Source organism: Amia ocellicauda, chromosome 1 (genome assembly GCF_036373705.1).
Source record: "Amia ocellicauda isolate fAmiCal2 chromosome 1, fAmiCal2.hap1, whole genome shotgun sequence".
Classification (NCBI taxonomy): Eukaryota; Metazoa; Chordata; class Actinopteri; order Amiiformes; family Amiidae; genus Amia; species Amia ocellicauda.
Genome location: NC_089850.1, coordinates 41,429,593 through 41,449,913, shown reverse-complemented (window position 1 = coordinate 41,449,913; position 20,321 = coordinate 41,429,593). Strand labels below are relative to the sequence as shown.

At 37.2% G+C, this 20,321-nt stretch overlaps 1 protein-coding gene across 2 annotated transcripts in view; it reads left to right on the top strand.

Annotated features, from left to right (window-relative positions):
• Window positions 1-8,193, top strand: part of cd2ap (CD2-associated protein) — a 67,952-nt gene extending 59,759 nt beyond the window's left edge. For both annotated transcript variants that reach the window (XM_066705343.1, XM_066705352.1), the window contains 4 exons: window positions 353-436; window positions 3,389-3,594; window positions 4,245-4,308; window positions 5,068-8,193. In XM_066705343.1, the coding sequence (XP_066561440.1) occupies window positions 353-436; window positions 3,389-3,594; window positions 4,245-4,308; window positions 5,068-5,109 (396 nt within the window). In that variant the 3' untranslated portion in view covers window positions 5,110-8,193. The remainder of the gene's footprint in view (window positions 1-352; window positions 437-3,388; window positions 3,595-4,244; window positions 4,309-5,067) is intronic.
• Window positions 8,194-20,321: the final 12,128 nt, after the last annotated feature.

Below are 20,321 nucleotides of genomic sequence, written 5' to 3'. Positions count from 1 at the left end.
GATGTCACTGTTTGAGCCTCTGCATTGTGCCCTGATGATTCAGTCCATACGATAATAAATATGTAGCCCTGTTTTTGCTCCAGCATGTGACTCTCAATTTTGCGTTGATTTACCATCTTGCATTGCACTTTCCCCCAAGTTGAAAGGTAGTCCCGAGCAAAATGATGAGTTTGCCTGGGTTGAAATTTGATATGTGAGTGTGACCACAGGAAATCTGAGAGAGGCAAAGAGACAAGTGTGAAAATGTACTTATTTTTGTTTATTTCCAACTCTGATGCTTGATTTTTAAACCCTTGTGTTCAATTAACTTTTAATCATTTGATTAAATAATTTTTCTTGCGGTTTCTTTCAGCCAAGCAAAGAGCTTAATGTGGGAAAAACTACGAAGGTAGAGGAAGAAGAAGCTGCCAGGCCAAACTGCCTAGAATTAAAAAAGGTAAAGTCGAGTTAATTTATGAGGTTTTACTATCCTTGGTCAAAGGACAAGGTACAGAAACACATTGTTTGTAAAGAAAAACATTATAATAAACTCGCAGTAGCTGATGACTGTTTAGATTTAAAAAAATAATTCAACAAAGTTATAGCATATGAGCAACTTCTGGTAATGAACTTTGAGAATTAACTTGAGAAGTGCTTTTTACTTGATTGGGAAATGTGGCAAAATATATTCAATATGAAAAAACTGTGGAAAACCACGTAATAGTGACAAATTTGAAATGAAGAACAAGGTAGTGAAAAGATGTACACAGCACTGAAAGTAACGCATGTCTTGTCACAGTCAGTTAATGAGCTTGAGATATAGCTTGTGGTACAGAAAAAAAGGTTAATTATTCATTATATTTTAGAAGGATTAGGTCAATTTAAATAAAATAATGAAGAAGGTAAATTCATAATGGAACTGAATGCAGAAATAACCCGATTCTGATTTTACATCTTTGCAATGTTTGATATGATATTGCATGACATACTTTTTTGAAGTTAGCAAATTCATATTGACATGTACTAAACAGCCCATGGTAAGATTTTTATCATATCTGGAAAGCTTTTCACATTGTGTTAAATCTGTATTTAGCTTTTTCCCCTTTCTTTGTCTTTGGGTATCCCCCTAGGGTACTTAAACTGCTACTAAAAATATGTTAACTTAATCTTGCAGAATATTTTCTCACTCATGTACAAACCACATCTGATGCCTAATATTCACTCTGCCAGCACTTTATTCTTGCCTATTTCTTCCAAAACGCACCTTCAAGCAATTAGATGAGAATAGACAAGGACTAGAGGATCTTCAAATGTTTTTTAGTTTCCTGCAAGGTTAAACATTAACATTGCAGTTCAGTATATTTGTACATTTTGATATAATTCAACATTGAACTAGGAATATGGCGAAGTTCACAAATTGAAGGATCTTGAGTACTGTAGCTTTTGAGCTTTAACAAACACACATAAATACTTATACACTGCTCAAAAAATTAAGGGAACACGTAATCATCACAGTATAACACCAAGTCAGTTAAACTTCAGGGATATCAATCTGTCCAGTTAGGAAGCCTAAGTGATTGTGAATCAATGTCACCTGTTTTGGTGCAAATGAAAGTGACAACAGGTGCACTGGAGAGGCAACAGCAAGACAACCCCCAAAAAGGGAATGGTTTTGCAGGTGGTGGCCACAGACAATTGCTCTCTCCTTATCCTTCCTGACTGATTCTTCTCTAGTTTTGGGTTTTGCTAGTGTCCTTGTCACTACTGGTAGCATGAGACAGTACCTGCAGCCCATTCAGGTTGCACAGGTAGTCCAGCTCCTCCAGGAGGGCACATCCATACGTGCCGTTGCAAGAAGGTTTGCTGTGTCTCCCAGTACAGTCTCATGAGCATGGAGGAGATACCAAGAGACGGGCCGTTACACGAGGAGAGCTGGACAGGGCCGTATAAGGGCATCAACCCAGCAGCAGGACCGGTATCTGCTCCTTTGTGCGAGGAGGAACAGGAGGAGCACTGCCAGAGCCCTACAAAATGACCTCCAGCGGGCTACTGGTGTGCATGTTTCTGACCAAACTGTCATACTCCATGAGGGTGGCATGAGGGCCCGACGTCCTCTAGTGGGACCTGTGCTCACAGCCCAGCACCGTGCAGCTCGATTGGCATTCGTCAGAGAACACCAGAATTGGCAGGTCCGCCATCAGCGCCCCGTTCTCTTCACAGATGAGAGCAGGTTCACACTAAGCACATGTGACAGACGTGAAAGAGTCTGGAGACGCCGTGGTGAATGTTATGCTGCCTGCAACATCATCCAGCATGAACGGTTTGGTGGTGGGTCAGTGCTGGTCTGGGGAGGCATATCCTTGGAGGGTCATACAAACCTCCACGTGCTAGCCAACGGTACCCTGACTGCTGTTAGGTACCGGGATGATATCCTCAGACCTTACGCTGGTGCAGTGGGCCTTGGGTTCCTCCTGGTGCAGGACAAGGCCCGGCCTCTTGTGGCGAGAGTGTGTAGGCAGTTCCTGGATGGCGAAGGCATTGATGCCATTGACTGGTCCTAACATTCCCCAGACCTGAATCCAATTGAGAACCTTTGGGACGTTATGTATTGGTGCATCTGACGCTGCCAAGTAGCGCCACAGACTGTGCAGGAGCTCACTGATGCCCTGATCCAGGTCTGGAAGGAGATCCCCCCGGACCCCATCCGCCGTCTCATCAGGAGCATGCCCAGACGTTGTCGGGAGTGCATACAGGCACATCGGGGCCATACACACTACTGAGTCACATTTATGAGTTGCCGTGATGAAATTCACGCAAGTTGGAATAGCCTGTGATTTCAATTGTTTACTTTGATTTTCGGTGTGAGTTTGAATCCAGCCCTCAATTGGTTGGTGATTTTGGTTTCCATTGACCGTTGTTACGTCATTTTGTTCTCGACGAATTACACAATGTACAGTAAAGATTTTAATCTTTAATATATTTCGTTCATCGAGATCCGACGTGTGATTAAGTGTTCCCTTAATTTTTTTGAGCAGTGTATATGGTGTTACTGACCCATTTGGAAGGAGTCTGTGCTGTCATATAATGTGCAGAGACCACACAAGGCCCCGTTATCGGTTTCTGACAGTGTTTTGTATTGACTTCAGCTAAATATCAAAATTCACGAATCTAAAACCTTGGTTATTTTCATAATACTTCCCCTGAATATGGAGTAAAGAAAAAAACATGTTTAAATGATTACAGGTACTCTTGTGTAAGAACTCTGCTGAACTTGCGCCGCATTTGTTCTAGTTTCATGTCCAGCAATTTGCAAATATTAAAGTCTGCTTTCAGAATATTGGCGTTCAGGCCCAAGTGCAATGTGCAGATTTCTATATAATGTCATGCCTATGTTGTCTTTTCCACATAGCCACCCTTGCCGACCCATGTAACACCCTCGCCGACCCATGTAACACCCTCGCCCTCAAAACCAATCCCTGCTGTCGTCTCTGTCTCTGCGTCGGATCAGAAGCCAAAAGCCGAGGCAGAGGAGGACAACCAATCCGAACTTGAACATCTCAGGACGCAAATCAATGAGCTGCTACATACTGTAGAATTGATTAAGACACAGCAGAGGTAAGTACAGGGTGGTTGTATTGCAGTGTTTATGTATGTATATCTATATATAGATAGATCAGGATTACTTGTATTCATGGATTCATCACATTTTTTTATTGAATGCCTATTTTCTTGGAATAGTAATTATAAACCATTGTGAAATTGTTTACTTTTCCCAAGATCTGTTATTTTCCACAGTGTTTTAAATTTAAATTTTAAAGGCAGATGAAGAAATCTCATTAAATGGACTGAAGTTCTCATTCTTTTGGCGAAGAAGTTATTGAACTTCATTCAAATTTTAGAATGTACAGATAGTTACTAAAGTTTGGGGATTGTATTGCATTATATGCTTTGACCCTCGTTTTATGATTTTTTTGTTGACATTGGTGTACATGTAATAGGCATGCATTGAATGAATACTATCCTCCCACTAAGAACAAATAAGCCTTGTGCCGACATTCTTTCTTGCAATAAAACAGCACTACAAACTTGTATTTTTTCTGCTGTAATAGTAAAAATATTTGTATCCAGTGAGAGGTGCAGTTCACTAAATTATGGTAAGGTACAAGAAATAACTGGCATTCATGAATCACTTACCATTAAATGTCGTAACCATCAGTTTCATACCGGTTTATGAATAAAATCAAATCTATCTTTACCTTTCTCAGGAGAGAAATTACTGACCTGAGAATTGACTTGGATGAAGAAAAGTCAAAACGAATTGCCTTACAGGTAAATCAATATTGTATCGTATGCAATCTTTTGAAATGTCCTATGCCATAGCAAATTAGATTCATGCAGTCCATGTCTTGGGGATGAGAAGTTGTTAGCCTTGTGCATTGACCCTAAAGGATTCCTGAAGAATACACTGTTCTCTCTGGAGTTTAAAAGTCATGACGCTGCAGGCATCCTTACTGAGCCTGCCACAGCCAGACAGGGCAACCAAATATAGTCCGCTCTCATTTTATATAACTCAACTTGTTGTGTGGCCTTCAACCTTGTAGATTGTGCTTATTATAGACAATTAGCCAACTGTATAGTCGCTAAAGCTTACAAATCTGTGTGTGAAAAGTTCTGGACATATGAGATGCTTAACATTTTTTATTAGTTTTATTTATTTTGCAGTAGCTTTATTTTTTGTTTGTTTATTGTTGTTTATTTATGAAAGTATCAATTGAGAATAGTCTTGAAATAATTCAGTGCATCATTTTTTTACACTAAATTGTTTAACTATTACACCTCCAAACGACCTAGATGGTACAATATGGTAACTTTAAAATATCAAGGTGCATAGTAGCTGCAGCATTGTCCATTTGTGTCGAAGTTTTTCAATGAAATGGCAACAGATGATGGTAAATATCTGCTGAAAAGTAAAGAAAACATAGAATAGCTTTTGATGTTAAAGGTTTTTCAGATCAACCTGCTTTTGATCTTTAGTGAACTCACCTGACTCATGGAAATGGTTTTTCTTCTGTTTTTCCCCCTTTGCAGATGGAAATAGAAAAGTTAAAGAAGGCTGTACAGTTGACATGAGGTCTGACATATCAGTCACCATCAAGAACAATTTGCTGTCATATTGGCAACCATGGAAAGACAACTGGGAAGATATTGTTCGCCTAATTATTTTAATAATCATTGCTATATTCCACATTTGTAAGAAAAACAAAAAACAAATTTTGCACATAATAGGGATTTTCTAGATCTAGAAAGGTGTAATTGAATACAGATGTAAAAAGATTATTGCCAACAAGAATAATGGAGGCCTTACTTACTACTGTGCTGGACTTGCAATCTCTGCCTTCATTGCTGAATGGCTAAGGTTTGCTTTCAATACTACTGAATCTGTATAAAGGGAAAGGGGATTCTTAGTTTTTTTTATTATGAAATGCTGGTAGCTGATTTTAAAATGCATATATGCTATAACTGCAGTTACAAAGTATCTATATTAGCCTCTATAAATATTATTAAAGGAGATGATATACCCTTATACTTGTAGCAGTGATGGATTCAATTGCTTTGTAAAAAGGGATATATATATATATATATATATATATATATATATATATATATAATAATTTTGTTTTCTAATATTCCTATCCAGGGTAACACTATTGTGCCTGTATAAATCCTAAAATACAAGTGTTAACATATATAAAATATAGTAAAGGCTTGAGATAATTATACTGTCTACTAATACTTTTTTAGGTAGAAACAAAAACACACTCGCTCCTTTGTCCTTCAGATAATGTGAAATGTTTTTTCAGAGCATCCAAAATAAGTGTATTTTCCTGAATATAAGTCCAACACCCCCAAAAGAAAAAGAAAATAACAAAAGACTCATCAGTGGTTTATAAAATAAACATAAATATTTGAGTTTGATTGGTGAAACCACTCCTTTTTGAATAGATTATTTTGCCTTACAATTTCAGTCCTCAAGGAGAAAAAGGGCTCTGCCAAATTGGCGCTGGCATGTTAACCACAGTCATCAGTTACTTCACATATACTCAATACAATGCTTTATATCCTTTTTAGTTTTTTCTAAAGCTGGTAATTCTGCAGGTTTGCTTAACTAATCTATAAATCTTTCATGCTATTCTGCCCATTCAGAGCCTAATCTTTTCTGAGCCGGTACATTTTCATGAGAAATGAGAATCTTGTGAAATCCACTAGTCTAATAATTGGGATATAATGCACCCCCCCCCCATAAAATAAACTACATTGCCAGATAAAAGCAAACCAAGGCAGTTCTAGGGTTATAACCTTTGTGGGAAAAGTTGATAATTTGTTTAAAGGCATTTAGAGGATAACTACTGATAATCTAGGCCATCCTTGTACATGGAGTTTATAATAAACAATATTGAGAGAGAAGGGTTTTTGACTGCCAGTGACATTGTAAGTATACACAATAATGTGTTTTGTTTTGTTATGATTTTGACACTATATGAAATGTAATGGTTAATTATTTTAGGGTGACTGACATTCTCAAGAAAACTGCTTCAAGGGGAAGCCTTAAACATGAACGATTGGTAACATTAGCGCTATATTTGAAATTGGTGTCAAAATTACTTAGATTGGGCAAATCAGTAGTTGTGTATGTAAATAAAATAAAGTGATTGCTACTGTTGTAGCTTTGTTCATCATATATTGAGATTCAAATGCAGATGGATAGTTTATTTTTGCCTGGGAGGTATGTAAATGGCAACATGCAGACAGCCTGTCATGATATACTCTGAATGCACAAACTTAAGTGATGACCCTGATTTGTACCTCCAATTAAATCTGCACTCCATTGACAATGGCAGTGGAAAATGATGGGGACAAATGGAATTTTAAATGAAAATCAGATATGAAATATGCTACTGTTATTTTCTATGATTATTAGTAACCTAGGTTCAGTCTGGCGGAGTCTATGTGATCATTTTGATAAAGATACATAAAAAGGAATATTGCTTCTTTAGAAATGTACTTTCTATTTCAAGTATCTCCTCTAGGTGCTTATTTAAAATAACCGCAAACCTTCAGGTTATCACCTCCAGGTTTTCAACTAGCTTCTGTCTATGGTTTGGGATTATAGATTGTCTTGTTTTAGACATTTAAGATGGTCTACAACTCAGTGTCATACAGGACTCTTGAGGACATCGGTTTACTGATTACCTTGCAGTGGTGAGATTTGCTGTGAAATTGCAATCAGCTGCAAGATGAATGCTTGTTTGGAAATACTTAGCATTGGAAGGTGAAATAATGATTCTTAGTTGTTTCCATTTGTATGCCTTGGCCTGTTCTGCTGCATTGCTAGCAGTTTAGCTATATAGTTGTTCTGGATACTGGTCTGTGCTGCGTTTGTTATGAATTATGAATGATTGATAAATGATCATCCTTATGTCCTCAGATATCAGCAAGTTTTGTAGGTGCCCCCTTAGTTGTGAACTAATGTGTAGGGGTCATTTCTGTATCCCTGACCTTGTGTGTGTGCGCGTGTCTGTTTGTGTACTACCATTTCTCTCTCATTATGTTTTCTTCGTAATTAATGTAACTGGAAGTCTCTTTCCATAGTAAGAGTTGAAGCAAATAAAATCCAAAGTAGAAAAAATGGTTTACTAATTTTCTGTAAATTGTGTTCTTTTCTAAAGCTTCTATTTTAAGAGAGATTTCATGGTGCTCATTTTGGTGGGCTGGGTTGTGTGAGAGAGATCTCAAAAGTAGCTGACCGTGTTCACTTTAAAACCAATTTAATGAAGACAATCCTTGCTGATGGCGATTATGCTGTCGTGCTTCCTGACTACATTGCCTTTTTCTTCCTGTTGGAGCAATAAATTACATTCCTATAAACGTCTGTGTTACTTGAACAGTTCCCTTTGTCACACAGTTGATAGTATGATTCAAACCATAAATATATGATGTCACCCAGATAACATTCAAAAGAAGCATAGATTCCTCAGCTTCTCTATATGAATTAAAGGGACCTTGGGCTGAAAAACATTCCATTTTATAATGTAAGTGATAGATTATTGTGACGCAATACACATTTAACATCTATCCCCAATGATTGTGTTTACAAGTGCTGTAAAATTGCATGAATTATTGTTTTCAAAACAAATAAATCTTGGATTTATGCAAGTCTTGAGTATCTATTTTAGTTATTGTTCTTTTTATTTTGTAAGTGTGTATGATTTTTTATAGTTAAAGTGAATAAGTATTGTTTCATTCAAGTAAAACCCTATATGTATACTCCTCTAAACATCATTAAGAGAATGACAGCCTGGCATCAAGAACCACACCATCACCCTTTGCAAAGGGGAATGAGCCCAGGGAGTTTCTGCAGCTGTGACTGGGGCAGAGGCGGGATGTGAAGCAACAGAAAATAGGGGGGTGTTTGAAGAACCACGTATTTATAGTTTATTAAGTGGATATGAAAATATAGAATTGGGGTTGTCTACATTTATAAATTCCAAGCAAATAATTTTCTTTCCCATGTAGTTAATTGTGCAAATACATTTGGGGATGAGGACTTGTCTTCCATTCCCAAAGACAGAGTGAAAATGTCATTTGTGTTTTTTGGTTTGAAATTGTCAGAATAAACGGTTAACAAACCACTTATGGGGAAGAGATCTTTCAGATGTAAGATTATTTGATAAAAACAATCTGATTAAATCATTTGTATCTTATTAAATAGCATGAAAGCCCACAGAATCACAAGACAGATGTATTTATAGCGGCAGCTAACCAATAATGATGGGTGCAGAAACCCTTAATTTCTGTGTGAAATGTGCATACATTACTTTTTCTGCAAGCCTTTCATGCTTCACAATGTATTAATGTAGTTACACATTTTATTCAATGACAATATTTATTATGATATTCAATGTATGATGCCCTCCTACAGAAAATAAGAGCCAAAAGGGGAAAAACACAAATAGATCACCAACTGATTGGTTTTAAATCTTTCCAATACATTTCTTTGAAGTGCTCAAGGTCATGGACAAGGCAGTAGCTGAGAGGTGGAAGGGTTAATATTGGACATGCTGAGTCACATACCCCCTGCAAGGAGTTCCCCTCTTTTGAAATCCCTCACACGGGTTGAGGGGAAATATAAACCTTTATATTTATAATTTAAATTTTTCCCCCCAAACCCCTCGACAACTCTGCAGCACTAGTAGTACCCCCCCCCCCCCCCCCCGGTGCAGGGTCACTGTGGATCAGGGGGTGTGAGCCTATAAAAGGTTTAGGATGATGATTGTTGCCCACACATACTAAAGGAATTTTTGTACTGGAGGGTTGTTTCTTAGTCTACAATACCTAAGGAAGCATATTCACACTTTTAAGTCATGCACTTTATGGGGAACGTAATACAGTGAAGAATATTAATTTTCATTAGTACAGAGCTTAAAAAGATCATGTTACTAGCATTAGGTCACAGTGTGGTACTGCTTCTATTGTAATACAAAGGCACTTCTGTTGATTGCTCTGTTAAGTAACAGATTTCCGGTCACTGTTTTTATTGTTCGAGAAGGCTGCAATAATACATGTGATAATTAACTGTGGAAAATGAATGTTTTTTTTTTGTTTGTATTTTTTTTGTTTCTCTTTCCCAAGAAATCACCCAAACTTCCATCGCTTACAAAATTAAATGACAGACTAATCAGAACAACAGTTTCTTGATCTTCTGGCCCAGCGGTATTTCATCCACTCGAACCAATCTGTGATTTTCACTCTGACCACTTTTATAACACCTTCAGTGTCTATTAAAAGAATGGCATGTTGAGTCTAAATCTTGTGCACTTTAGATTACATCAGTGACATTCACTAAAAGACATCTGACCTTCACGAAATAGTAACCAGGAGTCTGAGACCGAAATTAGAGTTTGTAATAATAATAATAATAAAATATAGGCAATGTGTTTTTTGCATTGACTATGCATTTAATGGAATGCAAAATTTGATTTATATTTGTAATCCAGCTTTTCAATGCTTGTGTTATTAAAATAAAAATACTAGTCAACACATCCAAGGAGATGGGCAGAATGTATTTAAAATACACAGCATTAATATACATTATTATTATTATTATTTATATTGCTGATGCAATTTCTGTGCTTTAGTTAAGTATTTCCTGTTGGCTGTTGCATGAGTGTAATTACTGGGTTGCTTGCACAATGAGGCTTCCTGCTAGGTGCTTTACTTAAGCTTGTGGTTTCTCAGCAAAAACTGATGCTCAAGCTTTTTTTTGTGGGTTAATGATTTGAGACATTTGAGACATACAATCACATTTCATGCTTGTTTTGCCACCAGCTTACAGCAATCTTCCTGAACTTCTTTGTTACACACATTTGATCCATTCATATAATTACTAGTGAGAGTCCAAACATTGCAATATGTGTTAAACTGGTGCACTGGAAATCTGCTTAATGTTACTATTTGCACTGTATCTTTCAGTGCAATGGCATACCTTAGTGAATTGAAAACTTATAATAATGTAACTGGACGGCCATATCACATTTTTGATATATGCTCTTAACTTGTTTTACTACCCATTTTTGCATTTAGAATAGTGTTTTATTGTCTTGTTAATTTAATAAAACTGCTGTTTGGTAAGATGTATTATTATAAAATCTGAGTGATTGTTGTGTGAGTCGCATTTCTCATGCCTTAGGCAGGAACTTGAAATATATAGAACTAATAGTCACATAACCAGATAGCCAAAACTGCTGTTGTGGTATTATCTAATGTATATACAGTGAGGGGAAAAAAGTATTTGATCCTCTGCTGATTTTGTACGTTTGCCCACTGACAAAGAAATGATCAGTCTATCATTTTAATGGTAGGTGTATTTTAACAGTGAGAGACAGAATAACAACAACAAAATCCAGAAAAACGCATTTCAAAAAGGGAGTGCTCCTAATCTCAGCTCGTTACCTGTATAAAAGACACCTGTCCACAGAAGCAATCAATCAATCAGATTCCAAACTCTCCACCATGGCCAAGACCAAAGAGCTGTCCAAGGATGTCAGGGACAAGATTGTAGACCTACACAAGGCTGGAATGGGCTACAAGACCATCGCCAAGCAGCTTGGTGAGAAGGTGACAACAGTTGGTACGATTATTCGCAAATGGAAGAAACACAAAATAACTGTCAGTCTCCCTCGGTCTGGGGCTCCATGCAAGATCTCACCTCGTGGAGTTTCAATGATCATGAGAACGGTGAGGAATCAGCCCAGAACTACACGGGAGGATCTTGTTAATGATCTCAAGGCAGCTGGGACCATAGTCACCAAGAAAACAACTGGTAACACACTACGCCGTGAAGGACTGAAATCCTGCAGCGCCCGCAAGGTCCCCCTGCTCAAGAAAGCACATGTACAGGCCCGTCTGAAGTTTGCCAATGAACATCTGAATGATTCAGAGGAGAACTGGGTGAAAGTGTTGTGGTCAGATGAGACCAAAATCGAGCTCTTTGGCATCAACTCAACTCGCCGTGTTTGGAGGAGGAGGAATGCTGCCTATGACCCTTAAATCTTGGGTGAGAACCTCCTTCCCTCAGCCAGGGCATTGAAAATGGGTCGTGAATGGGTATTCCAGCATGACAATTACCCAAAACACACAGCCAAGGCAACAAAGGAGTGGCTCAAGAAGAAGCACATTAAGGTCCTGGAGTGGCCTAGCCAGTCTCCAGACCTTAATCCCATAGAAAATCTGTGGAGGGAGCTGAAGGTTCGAGTTGCCAAACGTCAGCCTCGAAACCTTAATGACTTGGAGAGGATCTGCAAAGAGGAGTGGGACAAAATCCCTCCTGAGATGTGTGCAAACCTGGTGGCCAACTACAAGAAAAGTCTGACCTCTGTGATTGCCAACAAGGCTTTTGCCACCAAGTACTAAGTCGAAGGGGTCAAATACTTATTTCCCTCATTAACGTGCAAATCAATTTATAACTTTTTTGAAGTTATTCTGTCTCTCACTGTTAAAATACACCTTCCATTAAAATTATAGACTGATCATTTCTTTGTCAGTGGGCAAACGTACAAAATCAGCAGGGGATCAAATACTTTTTTTTCCCTCACTGTATTCTGAGAGAGGCAGAATTAATTTGTCCAAAGACTTCAGGAACAGGGACATGGCAGAAGGCACTGTCTCATTAATAATGAATGGACAGTCAATGTGTATTACGTTTCAATGAAATAGAAAGACAGAAACCATCTATGGCAAATATACATATGTGCTTCTATGGCAATATAGTACCAAGCACAGCAATTTGAGCAATCTGATTATTTGACTGTTAAAGAAGATATAATTTTATATTTGCATGGCCATTTCAAGCAGATATGTTTTCCTGTGGCAAAGGTCTCTGGTACCTGAGGATAGCTGCAATGCAAGTTGATGTACACCAGAAATCTGTAACCAAAAGCTCTAACATCTGGGATTGTCTGTGAATGAATGCACTCCAATACAATGAAGCAGTCTCTCAGGAATGATGTAATGAGGCACATATTATGAAATAACACCAAGATAGTTGATATAGACATGCAGGTTTCTACAAGAAGCATGGAAAGCAAGGTATACAGCATTAGTATTGTTGGCACTTTAGTCTCCACAGTATTCAGGTGATTAGAAATCATGTAACATCCCATTTAAACAATTATCTAATTTATTTTCTACATTTCATCCCAGTACTAGAACTGTATTATAAATCATAGCAATGAGCAAAAACATGTTTACAGTTATGGTCAATAGTTAATTATTATTATTATTATTATTATTATTATTATTATTATTAGTAGTAGTAGTAGTAGTAGTAGTAGTAGTAGTAGTAGTAGTAGAATTTCAATGAAAAGTAAACCTGTTTTAATTTATTTCCAATATCAAGGACTTTTATTAAGAGTGCTTGGTGCCAATGGTTACAATCAGTTAACGATCTAAACACAGATATATTAAAGTAGAGGAATATGACCAAATAAAGATAACACCAAATGTGAACTCTGCAATAATGTCACAAGTTGTTCTTAATCAGATTATGAAATGTATCACGTACTGTGTTTCACATAACTGTGAACAACATGCATATCTGTTTTGTTATGATTTGGAAATGTCATGGCTTTTGATTTTTTTCTTTTTTTCTTACCCTTACTTTTAATTTTAGACATTTACATTTGACCCATAGTCTTTCTCTGAATGTCTGATTTCTGTTATATTAGTTGAATTATGTATTTAGTATATATCATTTATATTTTCATTAAAACATAAATTACATCGAGAAAAATAACACTGCAATTTGTAGTTGTTTCAAGAAACAGTGCTAATGTATTATTTATTTTAATTCAGGGCTGTAGGAACAGGAGTTTACATATCGAATGTATGTACATATGTATTTCTTTATTTAGAAAGTGCTCGGAGTCTCTGAGGAAATCCTGAGGGTTCTGTGGGAATGCCAGTGCTTATGGGCATTAAATAAATGGTGTCATAAACTCTTTGAAGCTTCTGGTCATGTAAAAGAAAAACTAATTTCACATTTTTTTACAAGGTACTTTTTTCAACTACATAGGGAATATAGTGCCTGAAATAGCCTTTTAAAATTTTGGTTTACCTTTACAAACTGAAGAAAGCAGACCCAAGAAGCAGTGTCGATCATAATGAAGTGCTCAGTGCTTGGTCATGTGTGACACTCTCAACCACTGCTGAGATTAACCGCAGTTTTACAAGACCTCTATATATCTAATAGGCTTCCCCCAAGATACTTCTGAACCATCAATTGCAATTGTACTTTGTAGCCCAATTCACCTGATGTCAGTAATGAACACCTCCATTATCAATCACAATTGCAGGTCATGTGTTCTTTGTGTAATTATGAGATAATCTGCGATGCAGATGGCTTTGTGATTTCCAGGAATTTCTTTATCAAAGCCTCTGCTGCACATCTTGGAATAGTCCACCAGACTGCATTGAAGTATTGGGCAAACAAGATAGAAAATTATGCACTGCACGTTCAAAACAAGCTGTGTTTTAAACGCTTCGAGGAAGGGCAGCCTTCAGTCCTGAATTCCTCAAGGTTACCTCCTGGCTACCACGTACAGTGTTGTTTTTTACATAGGTGAAAGGTGGGCATACAATTCTGCAAGATGCTGGAGGCTTTCATTGTCTTTGAATGTTTTTTTTTTTTTGCAGCTAATTAAGAAACACAATGACATCCAAAGTACAATGCCAAATGCTATAATTATTTTATTGACATGTGCATACTACACTACAATTTTATTTAACTTCCAGTGTAATTTTAAGTCATTTATATTGTCACTAGTTATTCTGCTTTATTAATGTTATGCTGTATTATCCATTAACACTTCAGGTCCGGATAATTACAATACAAGCCCTTTAGACCCCAGAAAGAACTCCTGTTATAAATGATGTTCAGATATTTAATATTGTTGTTAACATGTAAAACTAAAATACTATATCGTGATTTTTGCTTAAAAAGTATTCTCTACATATTTCTGCCCCTTAATTTGGATTAAGAGACTAATTTACAAGAACACTAAGATCCTATATGGTCATTGTACATACCTGCATGCAGAAATGTGAGTTTGGTGATTAATTTCAATTTAGTAAATTATGCAAAATTAATTGATGAAACCTAACCCACTGTAAAATATGTAAATAAATAATTAAATAAAACAAATAAAATAATGAGGAAAACAAACCTGAGCAAGAATTCCTACCAAGGCAGTTGGATTTTAATAAATTGAAATTTCTTTAATTTAATTACCTATATTGTATTTAATTTATTTACATATGTGTTAGTAAAGTGAAAGATTAATAAACCTTACAGTAAGCATTCAGATGCTGGCTCAGTGTCAGATGGCAAAATGCCCAACATCATGTGAAAAATAAGAAGTGTGTATGACCTCTTTTGTGTCACAAGATAGTGAAGTTGGCCCAAAGGTAATTTTATTTTGCCACACAAATTAATTCATTTGAAAGCCATGATTTCCTGTGTAGAAAAAACATAAAAAAGTCTGTTTGAATATCATGCAAAACATGAGAAAGCTGTTATACATACAACACACAGGGTAATGCTGACTATTTTAATAATTGTAACACATTCAACCCCATCAACTACAGGAAGGACTGCAATGATTTAGAAAAATAGTATCCTTGTCACCAAGAACCGTATAAGATCAATCACACTGTCACGCTGTGGCTTCTGTTTCTGTGGTATTAGTTTTTCCAGGAAACTAAACTGAGTTCTACTATCATACTCTACTAACAGCTGGATAAGCATGAAGGAACAAAACAAGCTTTATAATTTCTGTCCCCTTTTATGTTCTTATAATTGAAAGAGAAACTATGGAAAGAATTTTAACAAATATTTGGATAGAAGCATGGTTTGCACACATCTCAGGAAGGATTTTGTCCCACTCCTCCTTGCAGATCCTCTCCAAGTCATTAAGGTTGCGAGGCTGACGTTTGGCAACCTTCAGCTCCCTCCACAGATTTTCTATGGGATTAAGGTCTGGAGACTGGCTAGGCCACTCCAGGACATTAATGTGCTTCTTCTTGAGTCACTCCTTTGTTGCCTTGGCTGTGTGTTTTGGGTCATTGTCATGCTGGAATACTCATCCACGACCCATTTTCAATGCCCTGGCTGAGGGAAGGAGGTTCTCACCCAAGATTTGACGCTACATGGCCCCGTCCATCGTCCCTTTGATGCGGTGCAGTTATCCTGTCCCCTTAGCAGAAAAACACCCCCAAAGCATAATGTTTCCACCTCCATGTTTGACGGTGGGGATGGTGTTCTTGGGGTCATTCCTCCTCCTCCAAACACGGCGAGTTGAGTTGATGCCAAAGAGCTCAATTTTGGTCTGATCTGACCACAACACTTTCACCCAGTTCTCCTCTGAATCATCCAGATGTTCATTGGCAAACTTCAGATGGGCCTGTACATGTGCTTTCTTGAGCAGGGGGACCTTGCGGGCTCTGCAGGATTTCAGTCCTTCACGGCGTAGTGTGTTACCAGTTGTTTTCTTGGTGACTATGGTCCCAGCTGCCTTGAGATCATGAACAAGATCCTCCTGTGTAGTTCTGGGCTGATTCCTCACCGTTCTCATGATCATTGAAACTCCACGAGGTGAGATCTTGCATGGAGCCCCAGACCAAGGGAGACTGACAGTTATTTTGTGTTTCTTCCATTTGCGAATAATCGCACCAACTGTTGTCACCTTCTCGCCAAGCTGCTTGGCAATGGTATTGTAGCCCATTCCAGCCTTGTGTAGGTCTACAATCTTGTCCCTGACATCCTTGGACAGCTCTTTGGTCTTGGCCATGGTGGAGAGTTTGGAATCTGATTGATTGCTTGCTTCTGTGGACAGGTGTCTTTTATACAGGTAACGAGCTGAGATTAGGAGCACTCCCTTTAAGAGAGTGCTCCTAATCTCAGCTCGTTACCTGTATAAAAGACACCTGGGAGCCAGAAATCTTGCTGATTGATAGGGGATCAAATACTTATTTCACTCATGTAAATTAATTTATAACTTTTTTGAAATGTGTTTTTCTGGATTTTTTGTTGTTATTCTGTCTCTCACTGTTAAAATACACCTACCATTAAAATTATAGACTGATCATTTATTTGTCAGTGGGCAAACGTACAAAATCAGCAGGGGATCAAATACTTTTTTCCCTCACTGTACAATACGAGTCTCAGATTCTGCTCTGCTGCTATGTTTCAAAGCATGTCCACAAATATTTAAGGGATACACAATTTACACAACTACAAACATTTGTGTGTAGATTATTTGAAAATAATCATGTTGGGAGAAAATGAAATATGCATCAAAGTAATTTCCTTTTGGAAATGCAATGACTGTACTGCTGTATTTAAATGTAAGTATATGCTTATTTTTTGTATACATTTTTTTACTCAGTGGCTGTAAAATACCATTACAAGCATTTGGGGGAATATGCAATAATGCATTATTTATGTACTTTAATTTGCAGTCAATCTAGGGCAGACACTAGGTAGTAATTGTTTTTGTTCCCTCCAAGATGAATTATTTCTTTCTGAAGGGGTTCCAGTAACAAATTGATGTGCATCAATATTTGCGTCATAAGGTTTCTGTTTAACAGACCCTTTCTATTTCTTGATATACCCTCGGGATATCAGTCTTGGAATGAAACCACATCAAGGAGCAAATTCCTATGAACGGGTTTCTCACATACATGTTACTTGCCCCATTGAGAAGTGGCAGATCAATTAAAATAACAGTATTTATGGTTTGATTTCAAAGTGAAGAATTTCAAATATATCTTTCTTGTAATATTGCTATTCCTGCTTACAGTATTAGTCTCTAACTGGTCACTAGATTCTGAGCTAAATCAGGATATAGCATCACACTTTTTGCCAGTTTTGAAGGAGCCACATTTTATTTTGTTTCCTTTCTCCTTTGAATCGGTTCTGTTAGCTTGTTGCAGGGAAGTGTACTGTCAACAGGCATTTGTATATGTTGTTGTGGCACTCAATGAACTTCTTTGTAAGACACTTAGACTTGTAATTTCACTGATTATCCCGACATGAATTCCAGGCTTGCAGTTGAAGTAGAGCTGCATTCCACAAAGCACCCTTTGCTGACAAACATATTTATGGGCTGTGAACTCCAAAGGGTTAATAGTTTTTTTTTTGTTTCCAATGCATTAACTGAAAGTAAATCAGTGGGTGTCATTTGGTTACCCTTCTTACAAACTGTTCAGCAAAATTTTCACACACATTTTTAAAAAAAAAACTGAAGCTAAATACTGGTGAGAACTCCTACCAAACATCTTAATCTCCTGCAGCTATAATACAATCATGAATCATACAATTATCTAGGACGTTTGCATTACACACAATAATTATTCATTTCGTTAGGAGTTTATCATGTTATAAAGCACAGTATCTGCTGTATCACAAGGGTCTACAGAAAATACCATCAATTTACTCTCAATATTACCCTTATTATTTTATTTTGGTTAATGTCTTTTACTCCAACCTTAAAGAGGTAACATATTTCTTAAAAGACACTGCAGTGATTATAATTAAACTATAAGGTGGTCAGAAACTGTGCCATCCTAATGCTTATGGGTAGCTCATCTCACTGCTGCTGAGCCTGGGCTTTTGGACACCTGAGGGAAGGCATGGCTATAGGGAGAGACAAGAGACTGGAGGTAGGATGGAACCACTCTCATTGAGAAAAAAGGGCACTTTTAAAACATTGTGGGCAATTAGGGGAATCACATCACTGAGAGAGAGAGATGGATATCAGGGTGTTTTGTGGGGGAAGGTGTTGGATCAATGGAGATACAGAGGTCAGCAGAGGAATGGGACTAAGGGCTTTAAAGAGGTCTGATTTCTGTCCAGAAAATCATCGTCTAACCTTAGGTAGGTAGTGATTGTACTACCATGTTGTGATGGGGGGTAGGCCCATCCCTTGAATGTAAAAACTGAACCAATTTAACTAAGATTATTAGCAAGGCAAAAGGGGTTTAAATAAAGTTTGTACTTATCTGTTGTGAGGGAGGATAAGGCCAAGCCCAAGTACAAAGGGGAAATGTGGAACAAAGTTATCTTGTGGCTTATTGTTCTTTGGTTTGGGTTGAACAGGTTTGTGTGAGCTGCCATGTTTGTTTGGGAATGCTGAGCGCTTACAGGGGCCATCTTGGTGAGGGGCAATATTGGATTTCAACAAATAAATTATATATATTTTTTGGAACCATATTTTTCGATCTACAACTTTTCCTGTTTTTTAACACCTGACCCTTAGTCCACAACATGTTATTTTCAACCTAAATTTATACACATGCATTATGCATATGTTACACTGTTCAGAGTTATGCATCCCTGGTCTTAAATATTCCCCATTATGGGATGGCAGCACTATATATACATTTTCATATGTATCCATGTATAACGTTTGCATAGTTTTTCTACCGACACACACCTGTGTTATAGTATAATCTTGTTTTTTGCTTTAAACCTGGTATGATTAAGTTCATTTTGAGTGCTGCTATTTTTTTATTAAGTTACACTGAAAAAAAATACAAATGTTCCTAGGAAGTAACAATTTTGTCCCCAATGTCTTATTTGGCCTTTTTTGAAAATCACTCATTATATGTAGTTTAATGTATGTGCTGTTTCTAAGTTAAATCAATAAAAACCTTGACCTTGTATAACTACATTACAGCTAACATGGCTGTATTTTAAATGTCATTACTCTGATATCCAAGCCCATAGCTGTGACCCAGAAGCCAGTGAGTGAGATTTACAAAATAATAGAGAAATGCACTTGGATGAAGGTCAGGCAGCCAATTATTTCTAGCCAAGGTGTTAAGGCAAGCTGTTACTCATCCATCAACACACATTAAACAAACACAGAACAACAGACATAAAAACAGTAGGAGGGAATGGAAGGAAGACATTCCATGTAACAAAAATACTGTACTATTAAACACACACACATACATACAATGAATACATAAATAAATATAAATAACAACTGCACTAGACAGAACTGTTTGGAAGTCGGTCTTACCTGAACCCAATTCTGTCAAACCTCTCCAGGACAAGTTGGAGTAAGAATGGTTCAGGACACATGGACAGTTCATAGTTCAGTTCACCACTATAAATAATTCTTCACCAATATATTGATATATGTTATATATGTTTAACTGTACTTAAATAAATAAATACATCTCTTTATTCTGCTGAGCTGGAGAGTCTGTTTTCAATGAAAGAAACTGCAGTTCATTGAGATGCAAGTACATGAGGGTGCTAGCTGTCTTATTTATTGGGAATCTATGTTTTTCTGCACTTGACCCACGTGCCCTCTGTGTCGTTTACACAGCATGCTATTTTATTACTGAAAGGGGAATGAGCTAGAAATCAAAAATAGCAATCGTACATGTGAGTCAGAAGGCTTGAAGTAAATGGTAGTAGTGTAGTCCAATCTGTGTGGTGCATGATGGAAAGTGTGCCGCAGTAGGCCGTTCGCTGTTACATTGCTAATTGAGGTCCCTTTATCATAAGAGTTCTGTGGTATAATCGATACTATTACCTACTAGCTAGTTGTCACCATTTCTTGTCATCTTAAGATACTATTTAATCATCTTCAGTGCTGTATACTCATAATTCCTTTTGAGCTGTCTTTTAAATCCTTCATTTTTTTGTAGAATATGTAAGTTTACTTTTATACGAAATTAATAAATAAATACTTACATAGTTATTAATATAACAA